At 38.3% G+C, this 21,468-nt stretch overlaps 1 protein-coding gene across 1 annotated transcript in view; it reads left to right on the top strand.

The window, feature by feature from the left end:
* The window catches only part of BOD1L1 (biorientation of chromosomes in cell division 1 like 1), a 64,177-nt gene that overhangs the window by 17,441 nt on the left and 25,268 nt on the right, over window positions 1-21,468 (top strand). The window contains 8 exon segments of the mRNA XM_042469639.1: window positions 170-313; window positions 1,370-1,539; window positions 3,914-4,028; window positions 4,196-4,340; window positions 8,223-8,298; window positions 9,916-15,880; window positions 19,604-19,671; window positions 21,343-21,412. Of these exon segments, the coding sequence (XP_042325573.1) occupies window positions 170-313; window positions 1,370-1,539; window positions 3,914-4,028; window positions 4,196-4,340; window positions 8,223-8,298; window positions 9,916-15,880; window positions 19,604-19,671; window positions 21,343-21,412 (6,753 nt within the window).

Below are 21,468 nucleotides of genomic sequence, written 5' to 3' on the forward strand. Positions count from 1 at the left end.
ACCCCCTGTAGAAAGGCTCCTGAAGAGCAGGCTCTGGAGCAGCATTCCTTCTGATCTATGGAATGCAAACTGCTTTCACACATGCATGGAAGCTTTTTCTGCTTATATATAAGGCTCTTTGGTTTCCAGACCATGTTTTAAGAAATCTTTATCTTTCTTTTTCAACTAGCTTTGGAAGATTCTGACATAGATATACTCAGCGATATTACTGTTAGCTCTGTACACACCAGTGACCTTTCTTCCTTTGAAGAAGAGAGTGAAGAAGAAGTTGCACTTTCTGACAGCACAGAAGAAGGAGAGATTGTTTCTGATGGTAAGGAAACAATACAAAACCTACACTGGGAATCCTTACCTGGGTAGAAGAAACCAAGATGCATTTTCCTTTAATATAGATGAGTTATTTAGATGAGTAATTGTGTATATATATAGCCCCAGTAGAAATGTACAACTTAACCAGGACAGAAGTCAAATGCATAAATTACTTCCAGTTCTCTTTAGTAGTTTTTAGCATTCCATTGTGCTGTCACTAATGTGAGTTAAAAAGGAAAGTAATTATACGCTAACATAGTTTGGGAACCTGTTAAACAGTTTTTCAGAGTGAGTTCGGTCAGCAGTTGTTTGGACATAATGTCAGAGCAGAAATTGTTGAGACTAATTTGCACATGAAAAGAGAAAGCACAAAGTATGGCCATATTTTTGTATTGTCTCTACAGGGTCTTGATAACTTTCCAGCTGTTTTGATAGCAATAGGAACACAGAAATCGGAGGGTATTTTATGGTTCACAATACAGACTTACTTATTTAGTTTTACATTAAATCTTTAAATTTAAATATGGAAAGTATGTGTTCGAAGCTTAAGTAAACCTGGACTTTCTGTTATGTTTAATTTAAATGGGATGCTCATCAAGCCATATAGTTAAATACTAAAAATATATTATCTTTCCTATTTCTGGATGTTCCTATACAGCATCACAAATAAACCATTAAGAAATTTTGATTGAGAATGTAGGAGATTCTGTTTTTAAAAAAACATCTTGCAGTATTACAGTTCCCAGAGTCCTCTGCAGTGTATTTATTTTAGACTTAAAGTGCACTTTGGGTTTATAGAGGGAAGAACAAAGTTAGAATCCTGAGGTGTCTGTTATGCACAAAATGTGTGTGTGAGAGAGAGAGTGCTGGTTTCCCATCCATTTGCAGCCCTTCTGACCATTGGTAGCAGCTTTTGGATGGGAGGCACAAGTGGCTACATTTTGGAGGGGACGTGGGAAAGCTCAATAGCCTGCATAAGGTACTGCCTGGCCAATTGGCTCTCCATCTAAATTAAACAGTTATCTTTCTTTTAAGCTGCTTTCTTGTTACTTTTCTCTAGATGAAGAAAAGGAACAGAATCAGGCTAAAATGAAGCCTGAGGCTGGTGGGACTAATGATAAAAAGGCAAAGCCTGGACGCCATGCTTATGTCCACAAGCCTTACCTTTACTCCAAGTATTATAGTGATTCTGATGACGAAGGGACTGTGGAGCAGCGTCGCCAGTCAGTAGTGAGTTTGATTAGAATTGAATTGCTGTTTACTCTGCCTTCTTAACCAAGAAATATTGTGGCAGGCTTTTTTCTCAGGATCACCACCTTTTTATATAAACTTTTTTTTACCCAACATTAGTTTATTTGAGATCATCCAGTGGCCGTGTTCCCTACATTGGTATTTGTGGGCTCTCAGCTCACAGAACTGTATACTTTTTCACAGAAATATAATCCCTTTCTAGGGATCTTTCCACTGCTGTATTCCCCCAGTCCCTTTCTTCCTCTGCCCTATTCCAGGGGTGGGGAATCTTTTGCCATCTAGATGTTCTGGATTATGGGCCCCCCTTTGCTATAAGTCTTGCTGATTTGAGGCTTCTAGAACTTGAGGTCCAAAACAACTGGATAACCAAATGTTCACCATAACACCATCCATAATACGTTACAGCTAACTCCTTGATGTTTACTTTTTAAGAAGTAGAGAAGAACTAGGGATCTTTTCAGTACCTGATACCTCTCCTACTATTTCACTGAGAAGATGATTGATTATGTTGCATCATTATACAAGCCCTTCTATTTATCCTTGGGACTGAATTCAGTTCCCTCCTTGTTGTACTTGATTGGATGTATGTTGAAGAGACTTTTCAGAAAGGATTTGTTTTCATATCCTAGTCTCTTTCCTTAGAATGGGGGCACTCTGTTTTTTCAAAAGAGATTAGATTCATTGGACTATGAACCTGTTTTCCAAACTAGTAAGTATGTAGGGCTATGTGCATTAAAACATCTAAAATTCTGCACCCAGGTACCCTGTGTGTTATGCTGCTAAATTGTGGATTCCAGGCCGCCCCAAAAGGGCGGTCTGTAACACGCCTGAGATGAGTATATTACGTGCAGACTGGCTAATTCATACTACACTCGCCCCTCCACATTTACGGATTTGACTTTTGCGGATGATTATTCACAGCTTTTATTAATATAATATGTTCTCTCTAGCGCTATGGTCAACTTTAACCAAAATTTGCACTGAAGGTCCTAGAGAGGACACTCCACTAGGCATTTGTAGCTCCTCCAGTGCAATTCTGTGGTCAGTGTCTGGCAGATATTGGCCACAGAGTTGCACTGGAGGACCTAGAGAGGGGTTCTCTCAGGTAAAAACATCGTGTTTTTGTTATTTGCTGTTTTTCCACATTCACGGCACTCTTGTGCCCCTAACCCCAGCAAATGTGGAGGGACAAGTGTATTCCTCTTCCCTTGCATAATTTTTTTAATTTTTCTTTTAAAAAATATCCTAATAATAGTTACAAGATACTAGAAAGGAAGGTATTGTTTAGTAGTAAATATGTTTGATGTAGAATAGAAATATTTATTGTTCAATAAACATGAATTATCTATTGAGAGATTTAAAAAGCAGATTTGAACCAATCCATCATATTTTTAAGTGAAAGTCAAATTTTGTCGCCAACCAACACTCTTGTTTTTTTCTTTGCAACTGTAGAATTGCAACACATGTACAATCCTTATACAGCTCTTATTTGAGTAAAAAAAATGAAAATTGGCACTTTTTTGACTCAGTTGCCATCACATACACATGCAAGTTAAATAGCAAATGTCTGGTTGTCATATTTTCTGATCTTAAAATGGAGATGTGGTTTCTTTGTAGGATTTAAAGCTGCTCTTTGAGTTTACTCTTTGAAAACATAGGTTGCAACAGATAATGTTGCTGTTATCATTTAGTACAACAGTATAGTGCTACTCTCCATCTTCCTGTTATTCTTTAAAATAAGATTTACTGTAAATTATATGGAATAATCGGAGAAAGTTGAGCTATTTTTATTCCATTATCTATTAAAGCTATGTCCAATGTGAATTAGTTAACTTCATAACAATATAAATCTACTATTAATATCTATAATATAAATTTATTATTTTGTATATTCTAGTGTTTGCTGTCTTGAGTGTTATTTTTAGTAGAAAGGTAGAATGTAAGTTTAATAAATGTTTTTGCCTGACCCCAAAAAAGAAATAGTACTGAGAAATACTAGGGGAATTTCTCTGAGGATGTGGTCTTTCAGGTCAGCCACTCTACCTAGTCATTCAGTGCTTTCAACATTTCACTAATACTTAGATATTTGTTTATTTAATACTAATAAAAAATAACACTGCATTGTGAATACGCTTGTGCATGAAGGGACAAAGGAGTTATAGTTGTCTTTCTGACAGTATCCCTTGGCACCTAATTGACTGCTATTTCAGCGTGATCCCCTAAACTTCAGGAGAGTTTCTGTGCAATGTGAGGAAGAAAGATACAAGAATACTGCTCAAAGGAGAAGCTGAAAACATGTATGCACAATCTTTTGATCCCATCCTCTGAGTACTTTCCTACTTTTTATCTTTAGGCTAGAGAAAAAGAAGAAAGACTCCTGAGGAGACGTCTTAACAGAGAAAAACTTGAAGAAAAGCGGAAACAGAAAGCTGCAGAAAAGACAAAAATGTTGAAAACTGGAAATCAAGGTGATAACTCTTTTTGAACATTTCTTACCCTGTTTTCTGATGTAATTACCTGTTTTGGCAAAACAGTAATAATCTAGTTTGGTAATAATTAGGCACCTTATTTTAATATGCAACCAAATGAGTAAAATAAAGTGTGTATCCCTTAAAATCTTACTGTGTTATTTTAGGTAAAACCGTTCAGAACTTAGAAGAATCTTCAAGCAAAGGTCGTGAACAGAAAACAAGCAGTCCCAGCATTAAGGATGTGCTTAAGGAACAACGATTTTTAGAAAAGAAAGTAGCCCTAAGCAGGAAAAGAAAGAGAGAGTCAAGGTATTTCAATTTTCTATACAGGAATTAGGTTTGTCTTAACATTGCAAAGTTTACTTGCTCTTTTTCAGGAAGTTAGATGTGAAATGAAATTTATTACGATTGATAACCATCATAAAACAATATAAAAAGTACAATATTATACAATGCCCAATAGGAAAAAAAATGCAAACGGTATAGTACAAATACAATAGGGATACGACTTGGAGGCTATAGATTCAGATAACTATATGGAGTGAAATCCCTTCAAATACAAATACTAGATGAAATCAATAGAGTAAAAATTAAAAATTAAGACACCATTTTTCATCTACAAACTATTGCAGCAACGCAAAAATTTGCCACCTTGGTTGTAATCCCTGGCTGCTGATCAGCCAGAAGGTAATCAAAGTAAAATGCATCAGGTTTACCTAGTATTTTTTGTAAAATTGGTACTATAAAACAACGCTGCAGATCTCAGTAAAAGGTGCAATACAATAAAATATGCCCCACTGTTTCTACCTCCCCAGACCCACAAGGACATAAACATTCACAGAATGGTTTGTTGTTATATCTTCCTGCAAGTAAGGCTGATGGAAGTACATTAAATTTGGCCAGGGTAAAGGCTTTCCTATACTTTGGATTTGTTAGATTTTTCAAATATGCAGCAAGGACAAAGTTAGATGTGATTTTAACAGCTATGGAAACACATCCAGAGAAATCCAGAGGAAAAATGGATGGTCTTCAAAACAGCCTCATTAAGAACAGTGTTCACTTTAAAAATGGAGGGTGCAACATGAATTAAACTGATTGGCTGAAGTTCTGTAGCCCAGCTTAATTAAATCACTCCAAATGCATCTTCTAAGCAGTTTTTGTTAATGAGCTTAGCTACCTTTGCAGTTCTCCTGGGTGCTTAGAGAAGGGAATGTAGCATGAAAGAGCAGTTTGCTATTCTATTAATGGTCTTTGCAGCAATTCGCCACTTGACATAATTGCAGTTAGGCTTAGTTTTTATAAAGTTTAGGCGGCTGCCATTCTCTCTCTTGTTGAGAGAGTACCTTCTCATTCACTCTCCAGACATACTTTAAAGCCTTGATGTGGCATCAGCAATCCAGGATCTCCAAGAAGCATACCTTCCCAATCAGCAAGGTGAAGAATTCACTATTACCTTCTTGGAACACTAAGCACTGTTGTTATTCTGGGTACCAGTGTGAACAGATTCACACTGGTACCCAGATGTAAGAATTTTAGACCTTTCAGCAATTTCCCTCCAAACCAAAAGAAGTAAATTTAATTTAATATACTAAAATTATATAATACTTGTGTAGCACTATCCAGTGTTGAAAGCACTTCACTTACTTTGTTTGGTTGAAATCTTTACAGCAACCCTGTAAGTCTGTATTTTGGCAGCTTTGTTATTTGCCTCCAAGTCACTTTTGTCCTATAGTGACCCTAAGACAAATCTATCATAGGGTTTTCTTGGCAAGTTTCTTCAGAGAGGGTTTGCCATTGCCATTCTCTGTGGCTGAGAAAGTGTGACTTATCAAGAGTCACCCAATGGGTTTTAATGCTCGAGCAAAGGCTCAAACCCTGATCTCCAGCTATTGGAGCTGAAAGAGTAGCTTGCCTAAAGCCACTTAGTGAGTTCGCTTAGTGAGCAGTAAGATTAAAATGAAAGGCTTTCAGATTCATAGCTCAAGTTTGTTTTGGGGTCAAAGAGCACATTCTGGGAAAGCTTTTGCTTCTGAGGACTTGGTTCTACAAACATAAATTTTGTACTGGTCTATAACTATAATAAATATTTGACTGATACAGGCATAAACATTGGCATATTTGGATAATCCATTTCAGTCAGGTTGTATACTACAAATCTCTGCAGTGCAGCCTGACCAACAAAAGGACCCTATAGCCAAATACTGCGTCTGCTAAAGTGTAAGTATCAATATTGTAGTTCTAGGTCCCACATAAATAGACTTGGAAGAATCTAATCCTATCAGTTTCTGTCCATACTTTCATTAAGCACTACAATATTGATCATTATGCTTTAGCAGAAGCAGTATTTGGTCATGATGTTCTTATTCACTATCCAAGTTTTTGCCTGTCTTACTACTACTTCTCCTTATCTTGGCAAGGAAAGTTCTGTCCATGAGGGAAGAAACTATTTTTTTCTTGAACTTGATCCTTGACAGGAAAAATATTTTGCACTTACCATTGCAGTATTTTGCATCCTCACTCTGCTGTCTATTACTTCATGCTAGATTATTTTCTTTGGCAAACAAGATCAAATTCTGTCTGCTGTACTGTGTGACACTGGTCTGCGTGTACTTCAGGTGGCACTTGTTTAATTACTTGTATTTTTGTATTTTTAACAGTCATTTTTTTTATTTAACCATCATGGATAGTGATGGTAGTTCTGCTTTCTAGGGTGTAGCTTTTAACTTGACCATCCTGTTCCCACGGTCAGAGCCTTTTAACCTACAAATAGGAATGTTCTGTTATGCACAAGCAAGAACTTCTGTTGTTTTGTCATATAGAGGCACTGTATATATAGGTACTGTACTTCTCATTTTTGTTCTAGCTTTATTATGTTGTAGTGGAAGAGCAGCTTAATCAGTAAACGTATCAGATGCCATCTTAATTCCTAAGTTGAATCCATATGCTTTCTGCAAATTATGACAATGTATTTTAAAAAGTTATTAGTAGATTATGTTAAGAGTTATTGTTGATCTACTCCAGACCTCTAAAGTAAAAACAGGCAAATGCTGTTGTTACCAAGGTTACATTTTTGGATATACAGTCATCCCTCTGCACTATTTGCAAATTACTGTATTTTCCACTGCCTCCACTGCAGTTCTATGCCATTTTTAACAGGGACGTTGATAACACTGGTGTCACTGGGAGGAAATAAAAATGTCAGGGTGGCTGGGCTTGGCCATGCATGTGTTCCCTTATGTGTCACATGCACAGTTGAGGGGATGGGACTCTCGTATATGAGGATGAAGAGTGTGTGTTTGCTCACTTGAGAAGGCAGGGGGAGGAGGGCAAGCGCACATGTTCCCTTGCTCACTCCCACCAATGGGTAGGTGGAAGGAGATGGAATGGTTGCCTTCCTTCTCCCCACCCCCAGAAGTCACCAGATGTTAATAAATCAGAATCAGTGAACTCTAAAACTAAGTATTAGAGAATCTTCCACAGGAAAGAAGTTAACAGGAATTTTGGTACTTACGCATAGGGAGAATTCAGAGACATACTGTAACACAACTATAACAGCCACCAGGTTTCATTGCTCTTGGCCGCTTCTGCTGTAAAGACTAAGCTGCAGATATCTTTTGCCTTGTCTTGCTGCAATGCTAGAGTAATTTCTTATATAAAGATAAATTTATATACATTTCTTATATGCTTGATAAAAACTGGGTAAGAGTTAGGACAAAAAGAAAATAATGTCTGTTTGCTGAAATGCATAATGTGCTAAAATTAAAGTATTGTACTACATTGAGAAAGATACTGAAACATACCTTATAATAATAAGTATATGTTGTGCTATTAATTGTCTACCTGTCAACTTTTCTATGGAATATAAAATATTGAATATAAAAGTGCTTGAAGATGTCCTGAATATAAATACATATCTTGAATAGCCCAGTGCTCAAGGTGCAAAATAGTTAATATTGACTTGACTATCAGGCTGTATTGTGATCCACAGCCTCAGAAGCCCAGATGACCATAAAAGTGGACCATAGGGAACTCTTGAGTAGACAAGTGAACTAATAAAAGCCAAAAATCTTTGATCTTCTATGTTAAAAGAATGGTGCGGGCATTGTGCCTATTTCAAATTCAATTTTATTTAATGGTAGTAAATTGTTGAAAATCATTAGCCTTAATTGCTACAATCTTGAAATGTTTCAGATACGATGAAGAAAGTAGGAAGAAAAAACATGAACAACCAGAGGAAGATCTTGGAGAGTCTCAGAAGATAAATGAAGTAAGTCCAGTTTTGAAAGATATTAATAACTGTAGCAGTATGCTAATGTTAGATTGGCTTGCGTTTTGTCAGTTGCAAAGACCCTTGACCAGCAATGTAGTTCCATACATTATAATTATTTTTCTGGATTGCTCTGTTTATTTATTTATCATATTTAGCAGTATTATGTAACAGGTTTTTTTAAAAAATAAAACTATTATAGGAAAGAAAATGATAACAACTGACAGATGCAGTTATGAAATTTTCTTATTAAAGTAGGAATTTATTCTGCTTACTTGCACTTAGAATCCATCATGAAAGAGGCAGTTTAAGTCAAATTCATCTGGGTGAAATAAAGCATCTTAGGCAAAGTAGATCAGGTTCAATCATTTAGATCCAGGCAATTAACTAACGTAGAAGTCAGGTCCAACACAGTTCAAGACCGCTTTAACTGCTCTGGATCAATGCTAGGGAATTCTGGGAACTGTAGTTTTGTGAGATGTTTAGCCTTCTCCGTCTCATGCCACAATAAACTACAATTCTCAGAATTCCCTGGCACTGAGCGAGAACAGCTCAAGCGGCCTCAAACTGGAATGTTGCTGCAGTGTGTTTTGGACCTCAATCAAGTTACTGATAAGTCTGGTCAAGGCAAGCCAATTAGCAGCTAGTTTAGGCCTGGCAGATTGAGACAATCAAAACCAAAGACAACTCCCAAGCTTTTTTACCAAAAATATAGAAAGATCTTGTTTCAGCAAAGGACTGAGGTCATATTTGGCCTTTAAAAGGCTCAAAAAATTTGATCTTTTGTTCAATTCCCTTTTGGGTTGTACTCTGTGACTTCATTCACATGGTCCTGTGTGGCTGAGGAAGAGGAGGAGTTGCAAGGGAGTCATTTCACAATTGTATATCAGTGATGTCCAAACTCTGACCCTCCAGATGTTTTGGACTTCATCTTCCAGAAGCCCCAGCCACCTTGGCCAATAGTTTGGGATTCTGGGAGATGAAGTCCAAAACACCTGGAAGTGTGTTAGATTAAGACAAACTCCACTGCAAAGACTTCTTCTCTTTGAAGAGGGAACTGGAACTCAGCAGAGACTCTCCCTTAGGACAGGGATAAGAATCCTCTGGCCCATGGGGCACTTTTGTGCAATTCCTGGAGCCCCAGATGATCCCGACTGCAAAATTTTATCCTTAGAAAATCAGAGAATTGCAGTTATCAAACTGCATTAGGGGTACAATTCTTAGGTTTTAAAAAAAGGAAAATAGCTGTTCTTACCTTGTTAAGTCTGCAAATCCCTTTCCACAAAATCAAAAGTGCAATCTACAAGGATCCAGATGGTAGTGGAAACAATGCAGTTCCCAGACCCATGTGGCTGTGTTGGGGCAATGATTTCCTCTGATTCAGTTTTGTCTTTGTGGGCTGCTGTTTCAGCAGGCCATCTAGCCCTCAGGAACAGTATTGCAAGTGGAATTGGTGGCTGCAGCAGCAGCAATCAGAGGAAATCACTCCCTTCCACTAGCAGTGACAGAACTCTATTGAGTAGAACTCACAACTCTGAATCCATCTCAGGGTATAGATAGAATGTGCAGAATTTGCACAAAGACATCACTTAACAATCAGTTTCATTTTTCTTGCAGAGCAGTGAAAAGTCAAAAGAAGTGAAGGCCAGCCAAGGGAAAAATGAAGGAAGTAAACTTGTTAGAAGACTTCCCGAGTCAGTGCATTCAGCTGATGAAAATAGAAGTGATTCCAAAATAGAAAAAGAACACAAAAGAAAATCATCTAACACTCTCCAAATGGAGGGAGTACAGCAAGATGGTGAACTCCGGGATACCAAACCTCAGTCTGACAGGGCAGAGTCTAACCAGGAAGAAACTCAGAAACAGAAAAATGTACTTAAAAATGAAAAACATATTAAAAAGGATGATTCTGAAACTCAGAATGTTAAATGTGTACCCAAGAAAGAGGCTAGATCATCAAAAGACAAAAATGAAAAAGACAGAAACATTTCTGAAGATAAATCTTTAATAAAGCATAAATATAAAGGAGATGGTGTTCATAAAACAGCTGAAGAAGTAGAATATTTGCCATCTGAGAGAGGCCTAAAAAATGAAGAGAATGCCCAGAAACATAATCAGCTGTTGAAAACTTTGTCAGATGATAAAGCTGAAAGGAAGAACAAGCACAGAAGTGAAAGGAAAACATCTGCAAACAGCAAAGATGTGAAAAGTATTTCTGAACATGCTTCCAAAACTGAAGAGAATTCACGCAAGGAGAATAGCAGAAAAGACAGACAAATTTCCACAGATAAATTGAGAGGAGAACACAAATCCAAAAGATTGTCAAGTGATTCTAGGCCACAAAAAGAATCTCAAAGTATATCAAAGCAGCATGGTTCTGCAACATCAAGGAAGAGTGAAAGTTACTCTGAAGATAAGCATGATACAGAATCCAGTAATGTAGATAACAGTTCAAAGCAAAGTGACAGTATACACAAAGACAGGCGAAAATCAAAGAGTGGCTTGGAAGAAAGGTTCTCATTAAAATCCAAGTCCAAGAGTCATAGCAAAGTAATCAAAGTACCTGAAAATGAACAGCAAGACAATTCCCCTAAGCAGGAATCCAGCCAGAAATTGGACAAAGATAAGAATACAGAAGAGAGTGACCTAGATAAGCAGTGGAAAGCCAAAACTGAAATTAAAATCTTAGATGAAAATTCAGTAGAATTGGAAGTTGAAAATGGAGCACATTCTGTTAGTAGTTCCCAGAAAGATTCTAGTCATAGAGTTAAGTTACAGTCAGGAGAAAAATCATGTGTAAAAGAGAAAACGAAGAGTGATAAAGATTTGGGCAGTGTCAAGCTAGAAAGGAAATTATCAACAGAAAGTCACAAAAGCAGAGGTCTGAAGCACAGTTGTAAGGAGACAAAAAAGAGGGAAGATGAAGACAAACCAGATGACAGAAGTGTTAAGCAAACAGACACTCATACAAAGATGCAAGAAAATAGTCTGCTCCCTGATAAAAGGCCTACTAAAAGAATATCTAGTGAAAACAGAAAGGGAAGTGTATCAGCCCATGATATAAATATCGGAGGGGAAAAACTCATCTCTTCTTTCTCAGCCCTTCAAAAAACTGGTTCGACTGGTGGACACTCAATACATTCAAAACAAAGTCAAGAGCCAGTGGAGGTTAAGTCAGAACAAAGACATGGTAATGTACATCATCAAATTGAAGGAGAAAATAACAACTCTCTACAAGCAACTAAATTTAAAAGTACAGCCAAAGACCAAATGCATCATAATTTGACATATGAGCTGAATAAAACTTTGCATACTAAAGAACTATCTAAGTCTTCTCTTTCAAGTGTCAGTAATCCCAAACAAAAGGAACTTTTTTCTACAAAAGAAATCAATACACCCAACGATGCCTTCAAACAAACTTCAAAGAATGCTGGATCCAGTGAACAGCAGGAGAATCATGCGATTGCTAAGAATGAAACAAGTAATAACGTTTTGCTTGATGTATCTCCTGAGGATGATGCCAAGCTACAGTTCCAAAAAATAACTGAGGATGTTCACACTCCAAAGAATGTTAAAAATACTATTAGTCTAAGTGAAGGAAGCAGTCTTCCAACAAAGACATCCCCTAGAGAAGATGATATCCATCAGAAATCTATAGATAAAGATCTTGGAGATGTCACAGTGCCTTTGACCAGTACATCTAAAGAGGAATCTTTTAATTTGGATAGCCCCTGTGTTAAAGATACTACTAAAGACCATCAAATAGATACTATTAAAATGGAACAGAAGGATAACATTGGACCCAGTAGTAACACAAAAGATGGTGATAGCACTAGCATGGATATTATAAACAGAGATGACAAGATTCACCTAAGTTGCATACAAGCACCTGGAGAGAATGTATGTCTTCTAACAAGCATTCAAGAAGCTGTTGTAGAAAAAAGAATTGAAAGTTCATTGACTCATACTATACAGAATGACAGTCTTACTGAACCAGCTATTCAGGTTGCACATGTAAGTGCAGACAAAGTTGCCAAAACCAGGCTGGAGGAAGGCAAGAAAAATTCAGATGAAGGTCCTTCTGCAAGAAACAGTGATGGTGCTACAGAAGGGAAAGGAGAAACAAAGGGAAATCATAGTACTGGTGCTGTGATAGAATTATCTTCAGGGTCAATACCTGAAAATGTTCCTGAAAATATAAATAAAGTTTCTGCAATAATGAGTGAAGCAGAAGGAAGAGGTGATGATATAAGATCACAAGGTGAAAACAATATAGTAGGCAGCAGTGTAGGAGGTGGCAGTTGCATTAGTACCTGCAGCAGCATGGAAACTGATACACTTGTTATAGGAACAAGCACAGAGAGAGCTGTTGGAAGTGCAGTGAATGCCACTAGCACTGAAGGAAGGCTAGGAGAAGAAGCTATTTCAGATTTGCAAAGAGAAGGTGATGCCACCATTACTTGTTCAGAAGAAAAGAGTAAGACTACTCTGGGCTCTACAAGTATAGAAGCAGATGAAGGTTTGACTTGGGCCAAAAATACGGAAGATGTCCATTTTGAATCAGAAAAGTGCTTTGGTGAGTGTACTGTCACAGCAGCTGAAGAAAGCAGCAGTGTTACTGAAAGTCTTCCAGTGTGTGAAAGTTCCTCCACCATTACAAAAGAGGAAGAGAGTGCTGAATGCATTGTGAATTATGTAGAAGAAGGTACTAAACAATTGATCAATGAAAGTGGAATTGAACTTGATCAGAGTATGAATAGTTTTACATCCGAAGAGAAAGATGATGCTGTAACCAGTGCTGGCTCTGAAGAAAGATGTATGGCTTCTGTCAGTGGTGGGACAAGCACTTTTGACAATGCTGCTACCTGCACTGGTGAAAGTGATGGTGCTGTAACCAGTGCAGGTACTGAAGCTCGGGATGGATCTATGTTAAGTGAAAATCCAGGTGAATATCAAAATAATGCAACAGGAACTGAGCAAGTTAAAGGAGCAGAGGGTGCTGTGACATGTACAGGTACAGAAAGACCAAGTGTTTGTTCTGCTGTGTGTTCAGTGACTGGTACAGACTCACAGGAAGAGAGTGTTGTAACTGGAGTATTTGCTGAAAGCAACAACCATGTGGCAGCTGGCCCACATGCTGACAAAAGTGAAGACATCATTAATGGTGAGAGTGCTGTCACCAGTACAGGCATAACAGCTGAGGATGACCCTGAAACTGTGTCTGCTTGCACTGGCTTGGAGGACAGCAATGAAGGTTTTGCAGCAGCTTCAGACACAGAAGAAAAATATAAACGTCTTACATTCAGTACAGAAGCTAGAGCTGAAAAAAGTGTCCTTGAGTTTAGTCGAGGCTCTTATGATGATGAACGTTGTGTGACCAGCACAGGTGCAAAAGAAGATGATGAAGAAGGAGAAAATTTTGTTACTAGTACAGGAAGAGGCAATGAGGAAACAGAACATACTTTGACATGTACAGGAACAGATGAAAATGAAAGGGTGCTTGTTTGTGTTGAAGCTACAGCCTCTGTCTGCCAAGCTGCAAGCCAGGCTGGAGCAGGGTTGGGTGAGCTTACCTCAAATGCAGATAAAGTTCCTGCTGGCAGCATGACAGGTTTAGAGAGAAAAATGAGGATTAATGATATCAGCAACAGTACAAAGGGGGTGGTTGAGAGTAGTACCACCAGCGCTGGTACAGACAATGAAAATATTATGGCCTCCGTCACAGAAAAAGAAGAGTCTCTACTTAATGAGAAATTTGAATGTGATGCAATCAGTGCAACGTCAAACACTGAAAGTGTAGGTGAACTGTCAGCTGGAGAAGAAAACAGTGAGAGTTCCACATCTTATTTAGATGGTGGGAAATGTGAAAGCCTGTTTGAGATTGTCTCTAAGAAAGTGACCACTCTTCCAACATCTGCTAAGCAAGATAATAAAGATGAAGGTGAGACAATCTCAACAAGTGTGGTCAAAGTATGCCCATCTCCTGTGCACTGTTCCACTGAACATTGTAGTGAGCAGACATCATCACATGAATTTGAAAACACTGAGAAAACCACATGCCTGATAGATGCAGAAGATTTCAGCACTCCCATGCCTAGTACAGCTGTTGAATGTATGAGTCACGGACCTGCTGTTAAATCAAATAAGGGCCCTACAAGTATTTTGGAAGAGTTTGAAGCTCCTATGCCAAGCTTAACAATGGGAGATGGCACGAATCTCCTTGTTACTATTAGATCTTCAGAAACAACCACAAGTGGAGAAGTAAATACCATTTCCAAGCCCATAGTGTCTACTGGAGCATCTAGTGAAAGCCATGCAGTTGATGGCAGAGAAGAAAGAGATGAGTGTTCTGTAATTTCCACAAGCATTGTTGAAGAGACAGAGATTCCCATTTCCCAAGAAGGCACTGAAGTTGATGTTCAACATTTTGCCTTAAGATTAGAACAATCTTCTGATGCAGCTGTGATCTCAACAAGTTCAACAGAACATTATGAGACTTCTGTGTTTGCTACAAAAACAGATGATGTAAATCAGGTGCCTAGTGAAGATGGAAAGCTTGAGATTTCCACCATTACTACAACAGAAGGATGTGACCAAGCCATTAAAGTTAGTTTAGTACAGTTTGAAGCTAAAGAGAGAAATGAAGGTATTGTGGATGGAACAAAAGAATGCAAGGCTGTTCAGGAAGTAGGAACCCAAAAGTCTGAGTTACTTGTTCAAAGTACAGAGAAAACCAACCAAAATGCAACAACTTTGTCTGTAGAGAAAACAAAATGTGAAACCCATGAATTCATGAGTGATAACACTAAACCTGATCAGCACTTGGCTACCTTGAGTACAGAAAATCCAGGAAACAGTGCAAAGGTCTTGGTCAGAACAATGGCAGAATGTGACAGTGTATCCACCATTGCTACCTCAGAGGAATCTGTACTTGCTGCCTCAGAAGAAACTCCACTTTCCTTTGCAAGCATAGAAATAGAGAGTGATAGGAAAATTGCCATGTGTGCCAAAGAATCTGAATACAGCATGTTGTCAACTCCAGAAAACAATGAGACCTCTTCAGCTGTGCTTCACAGAGAAACCCAAAAGTTACATAAAATGGAGCCTGATGGTGCTTTGGAAGAATCAGCCCCATCTAAGAACAGCAACACAGAAAGCCTAGAAATGCCTGCAGATACAGAGAAATCTATTAGTGTTGGGGCAGATCTTTGTTTGGACTCCTTGGTCAGTGATGAATCATCCCTGGAAGCCTGCATGCATGAAAATGGAACCCAAGAAAGCAGTCAACTCCTTGAAGGACCTTCAAGTCCATCTCATACCCCACAGGAAAAAGGAAAAGGAAATGAGAATGTAGTAATGGATGATGTTAATCTGAAGCCAACATTAAAAACTGACCTTGCTGAAACAAGGGAGTCATCCAGCAAGAAATGTTCAGTGTCATTACTTTCTGAACTGGGACAAAATTCTGAGGACAGAAGAGTGCTTGATAACCGTCAATATAGTTTGGCCAACAAAAATGCTGAAGTGGATGAGCATCATGAGCCAGAAGCATTTTCTCAAAGGACTACAGGGGATAATAACGGTATGATTCCTTTCCTTTTCTTAGTGGGTTGTCATGAGATATCAGAAATTTATGACATGAGTCTGAAATTTAGACTTTGGAAACAGTTAATATGATCAAGTGTCTTGGAGCCCATCAGCTATATCAAGGTGGACAACTTTGCTGGATCTTGCACTCCTGAAACAGGCTGGACCCCCTGCTGCCTGGTTACTGAATTTTAGGAGGCACAACAATCTTCACAACAATTTCTAGTAGTAGGGTGGTTAGGAAATGCTTGTTTCAAACAGGGTTTGTTTTTGTCTGTTTTGTTGTTTTTGTTTTACAGTTGCTGGGGGGGAACCCTTTTAAAATGAACATTTCCTCCTTGTTTTGAAGTAGACTTTGCTGTATGGGTGGGCTGTGTGTTGTCCATCCTTGAAATATAAAGAGCGGGTGATATATAAAGATACATTAAGTGGAAACCTCAGCTGAAATAAACAACTATAAGTTATTAAGCGTAGCGGTTCACACAGTAGGCAGGATGAAAACCCTCATTTTTCTCCTTTAAAATGCTTCTATACCATCCTTTAGTTGAAAATTTTAGGGTAATTGGTAGTAGCCAATAAAATACAGAGATTAAAGTCATCAGCAAAGTAGAAATACAGCAGAGATTAAAAACCCAAGAAAATACAAAAGTCTGGTCTCTGAAAGATTGTTGTAGATGTTAGGTGAATCTCCCTGGTGAAGAGCTCCCAAGATGAAGTGCACAGTCAAAAGGCCCTCCTGCACAGCTGCCTTTCTCAGATACTAGAGGCAACCAGAGGAATATCTCTGTGCAAGATCTTTTTCTATAGATAGTTGATTTTTAGAATCATAGAATCGTAGAGTTGGAAGAGACCACTAGGGCCATCCAGTCCAACCCCCTGCCATGCAGGAAATCCAAATCAAAGCATCCCTGACAGATGGCCATCCAGCCTCTGTTTAAAGACCTCCAAGGAAGGAGACTCTATCACCCTCCGAGGGAGTGCATCTTCAGATGTCTAGATCCGAAATAATAGAAAACTTTAAAGGAACACCCTAGCTAGCATTTTTAAATTTGAACTGCAGCAGCATAAAGTAGTAGAGGGTATTGTTATTGCATGCCTTCAAGTCATTTCTGATTTATTACAACCCTATGGCACGCCTATCATGGGGTTTTCTTGGCATGTTCCTTCAGAGGAGGTTTGCCAAATCCATTGTCTGAGGGTGAGAGAGTATGATTTGCCTAAGGTCACCCAGGGGTTTGCATGGCTAAGCCAGGATGCAAACCCTTTTCTCCAGAGTTGTAGTCCAACACTCAAACCACTATGCCATGCTTGCTCTCACTCTAAGGGTATTGTAGCCTTAAGAAAATGGAGAATTGCTTGTCAGACTGTTCACAGTACACAAACATGGGTTGGATTTTTGGGTTTGGTTTGGTTTGGTTTTGGTTTGTAATCTGTGTATTTGAAAATGAGGCTCATAAGAAGGGAAAGCACTTTTAACTCAGATAAATCCATATTGCTTAATATGTTCACATTCCAGAACAACTTAACAAGTACAGCCATCCCTCCCGATTCATGGTCTTGCCATTTGCATCCCTTGGTCTTTCGCGGATGGCAAGCCGCAAGGGACATAATAGTGTGCACGCCGGAGGCCTCCCCCATTGTTTACAATGGGGCTCAAATATTAACGATTTTCCCGATTCATGGGGAGGGCGGAATGGATCCCTTGCGAATCAGAAGGTGCGACTGTATTAAGTTAATATTGCAATTTAAGATTCACAGGCAGTAAAAAAAGTTAAGAGAGGTTAAAGGATAGTAATACAGATCAAGTCCTCTGTTGTGTAATATTCGAATTTTAATTTGAGATTAAATCAAATTAATTAAATTTCATTAAATCAACTAGGAGAGTTTGGGAAGGGAAAATGGAGGCGAATGCAGGTGAACAAAAGCAGGTTTGAAAGAAATGATGCATCCCTTAATCCTCTTGCACCAGGGAATAATATTACAATCTACCACAATTACATTCTGCACCTGAACAATTTCCTCACTTTTCCCTCCCATCTTGAAACAGTTTATCCAAACTTCAGCCACTTGTCATATGTAGGGTTTTTGCAGATAAAAGAAAAATTATCCCAACAAATGTCATTGTTTTGTCAATGGAGTGCTTTCTTTGCTGGCAAATGCAGTGTTTTTGATACCAGGTGTTCCATGCCACTTCAGTGTTGTGGAGCAAAAGTGCTGAGCTCTTAAAATCAGTAGATGAACCTCATCTGAGGTAAAAGGGATACTGGAATTCACATTGGGAGGGGGTCACAAAATGCATCATGTTCTTATGGCACTAACCAATTTCTATTGGGGTTAAATACCCCATAGATTCAACTGAATTTTGACAGACAGTTAACTGCATTTTTTAATAAAAAGGGAACGGCAAGCAGTCTGGAAAGGCTGGATATTAAAATTATTGTGTGAATTGTGACAATAAATAATGAATCAATTATGTAAATTTTTGTTTATATGTTCTCTTACTAATCAAGGTAATGATGCTCTAAGTATTGTAAGCAAATACCTACAGTTCATAATGTGGTCATAAAGTGGCATAAATTTACAGAGAACTAGCCAGTTAAACATCATATTCCTTCCATAATGCATATTTCACACTCAAATGTTGATGAAGAGTTAGAGACAGGATGAGACGAGATCAGATGGATTAGTTTATAACATTCAGAAAATCCAACTCTGCTACATAGACATAAATGAGTATAATCAAGCTTGCAGCTTGAATCCTGGGATTTGGTTACTCAGAAGTCTCATTGAAAATAATAGGCTGAATATATATTACTAGGACATGCTGTGTAATCCTAACTCCATTTAGTCAGCCTCTTGTCTAAGTAAGCATGTGCAGGATTAATCGGCAAGCATGCTTAAATCCAGACTCTTCTTCCTAAGCAAACTGAAGTTTTGTTTTTATTTAACACCAAAGTTTAGAAAAAGTCTGTGTTTGACTTTTGATTCACTTTTCATTAATTCATAAAATTTGAGTGCTGAAACAGATGGCCCAGTAAAGTTACTTTTCAGGTGGCTTGCAAGTGTGGCTGCATGCCCCCAAGATGTCCAGAAGCTGCCCTGGCTGATTATAAGGAAGAGGCTTCAAAACACTCCAGGTGTTTTGCACGGTGCCAGTGTGCCCAGAAGTCATCCCTTTACCAGCCCAAATAGTAGTGAATCTTTTCCGCTCCTATTTGGGCTGGCGTCAGGGTGGATTTGGGCCATGGCATGTGGTTGCCACAGCCCCAAGGTGACCTGCTCCAGGGCAGCCCCAATCCACCCTTTTCGGACCATCTGTTTCAAACCTGAGTCACTTTAGCTTTTCTTTTCTATGTGATCAAAGTATTATTCAAAAGGAAAGGAAAGATAGATTTGTGTTAGTTTCTCCAAAAAAAGGTATTAATCTAGTTTGATGGTGGCTTTTCCAGTTGCACAAGCAGTACAGTTGTTCAGATGTCCCCTAGGTGTGCATCTGTTTGAGCTACTGGAAACAGCATTGTAGACCTATCTGATGAAACATACAGAACTAGGTGGCAATGAGGTCAACATCATTTGCACTAGTACAATGACAGTCTTGAATATTGATCAAGAATTCAAAGAATTCAATTTAATAAAACTGCTATATTCAGTGAAATCTATAGTATGAAACTGCAAGATGGAACATATGTGATCATTATATGTTTTAATTACTCATTAGACAAGGAGATGCTTCCAGTTGCAGCCGAAGAGCGGGAAGAAATGAAAAAGGAGAAAATTGATGAGGAGGTATTCACATGTTTTGAAATATTTTATTCATCACAATTTTGAAATACTTTGATATATATTGTTGGACTTATTCAGGGAAAAACCGTTGTGTAAATGTTATAGAAGATGTTGCATGAAGGATTTAACACGGAAGTTTTGAAAGTGGAACTTTTAAAATGTACCAAGATCACTGTCACATTCATATTAACTCAGTCTAATTGTGAAGTATAGCTATTAGTTGTAGCCATTGAGATGTAATTTAGTGTAGACAGATTTGCTGGGGGAGGGTTTGGCTTCTAGTTTGCACATGATTGGACGATTTTTGAAGAGGTGATTCTGTGTGTTAATATCTCTCTTGTCTACTAGAAGGATACTTAAATTATGCTGACTGTCTCTTGGGAAGGTCTCCTATGTAGGCCTCATTGTGAAATGAACGAGCTGCCCAATAATGTTCTTGCTCAATTCCTGCTTACTTAGTGAAACTTGCTTTAGGGAACCTTATACTAGAATCTAGATTGTATCTTGTGGGTCTCCTGCCTTGCTTATAACTTTTTAGTGTGGGGAAGCTGTTAGGATTTCCCACCCTTAGACAACAAAATGTGTTAGACTGGCCCGGAGGGCAAGGTTGGGGGAAATACATTGTATCCCACCTTTTCCATGGAGTTTTTGAGTGCTTGCAAAGATGTTGTACAGATGTCATTAGAGTAACTATGATGGCTATGTCAGAATCATGATTAGCATAGCTTTGAGGGGGAAAGTCAAGCCTACTTAGCTCCCCAGCCTGGCCCTGGGGCCTTTCTCTATAGAAGAGTGCCCCTGAATTTCTAATCCACTTGTAGTTACCGTTTCAGTGCCACTTTTGACAATGTAATGTGCACATTAGGATGCAGATTCATGGCAGCTCAAACATTTATTTTTCATACTCTTGTGTCCTAAATAATGACAGGAGAAGTATCAGAAACTGAAAATTAAAATACAGTACAGTGTCTGGACAAAAATGGCCATAAACAGCTGGAAAAAGTTGAATAGTCCACGTTCTTGAAAATAATTATCTGAAGTTAGGTGAGAATATGGAATTTTTTTGTCTGCACCAAATTTCAGACAGTTCAGGCAAATGTTAATGTATTGAAATTATTTGTAGGGGCATTGCTATGCCTGTATAATAATCATGATTTTTAACGCATACAGCTACACACTGGATTGTTTACCAAACTGAACATGCCCTAGCAATTTTTGAGGGATATATCCAACTAGTGTCTGCCTTTGAAATCCCCCAGCAATGTCTGTCAAAGGTTCCTGTCCCTGAAATCTGTTCTACGTGGTTGTACAGAGCACATTTAGGGTGAAGAGAGTTGAAAGGGCTTGGGAAAGGAGGAAAAAAATTACTGCTTCTTCAAAAAATCTGCTTCCAGTGTGTTGGATATGATGCAGAAAAAGTTTTACTTAACTGATACTAGTTTCATTTATAGAAATTAAGTTATTGGATCTCTCTTACACTGTGGTAAGTCATTTATTTAGAAACAAAAGGCATTCATTAAGCTGCCATTCAGCAACAGTTCATTTCTCTGGTGTTAGTATTGATACAATCCCTTTTATTTTTCAATATAGTTCCATGATTCTAGTAGGACACAAGCTGTCCACAGACCTGGATATTGATAATCCTGAAAGTATTTTCTTTCCTTTCCTATATAGGACCTAAGATGTAGAAATCACATAAAGGAACATCTCTGTGCCAAGAGTCAGACAGAAGAGATTCCTAAAGGTAAGTTCATTATTCTGATTGCAATAATTCACCGTTCTAGGACCTTAGGTATAATT

The sequence above is a fragment of the Sceloporus undulatus genome, chromosome 5, assembly GCF_019175285.1.
Source record: "Sceloporus undulatus isolate JIND9_A2432 ecotype Alabama chromosome 5, SceUnd_v1.1, whole genome shotgun sequence".
In the NCBI taxonomy this organism is placed as follows: Eukaryota; Metazoa; Chordata; class Lepidosauria; order Squamata; family Phrynosomatidae; genus Sceloporus; species Sceloporus undulatus.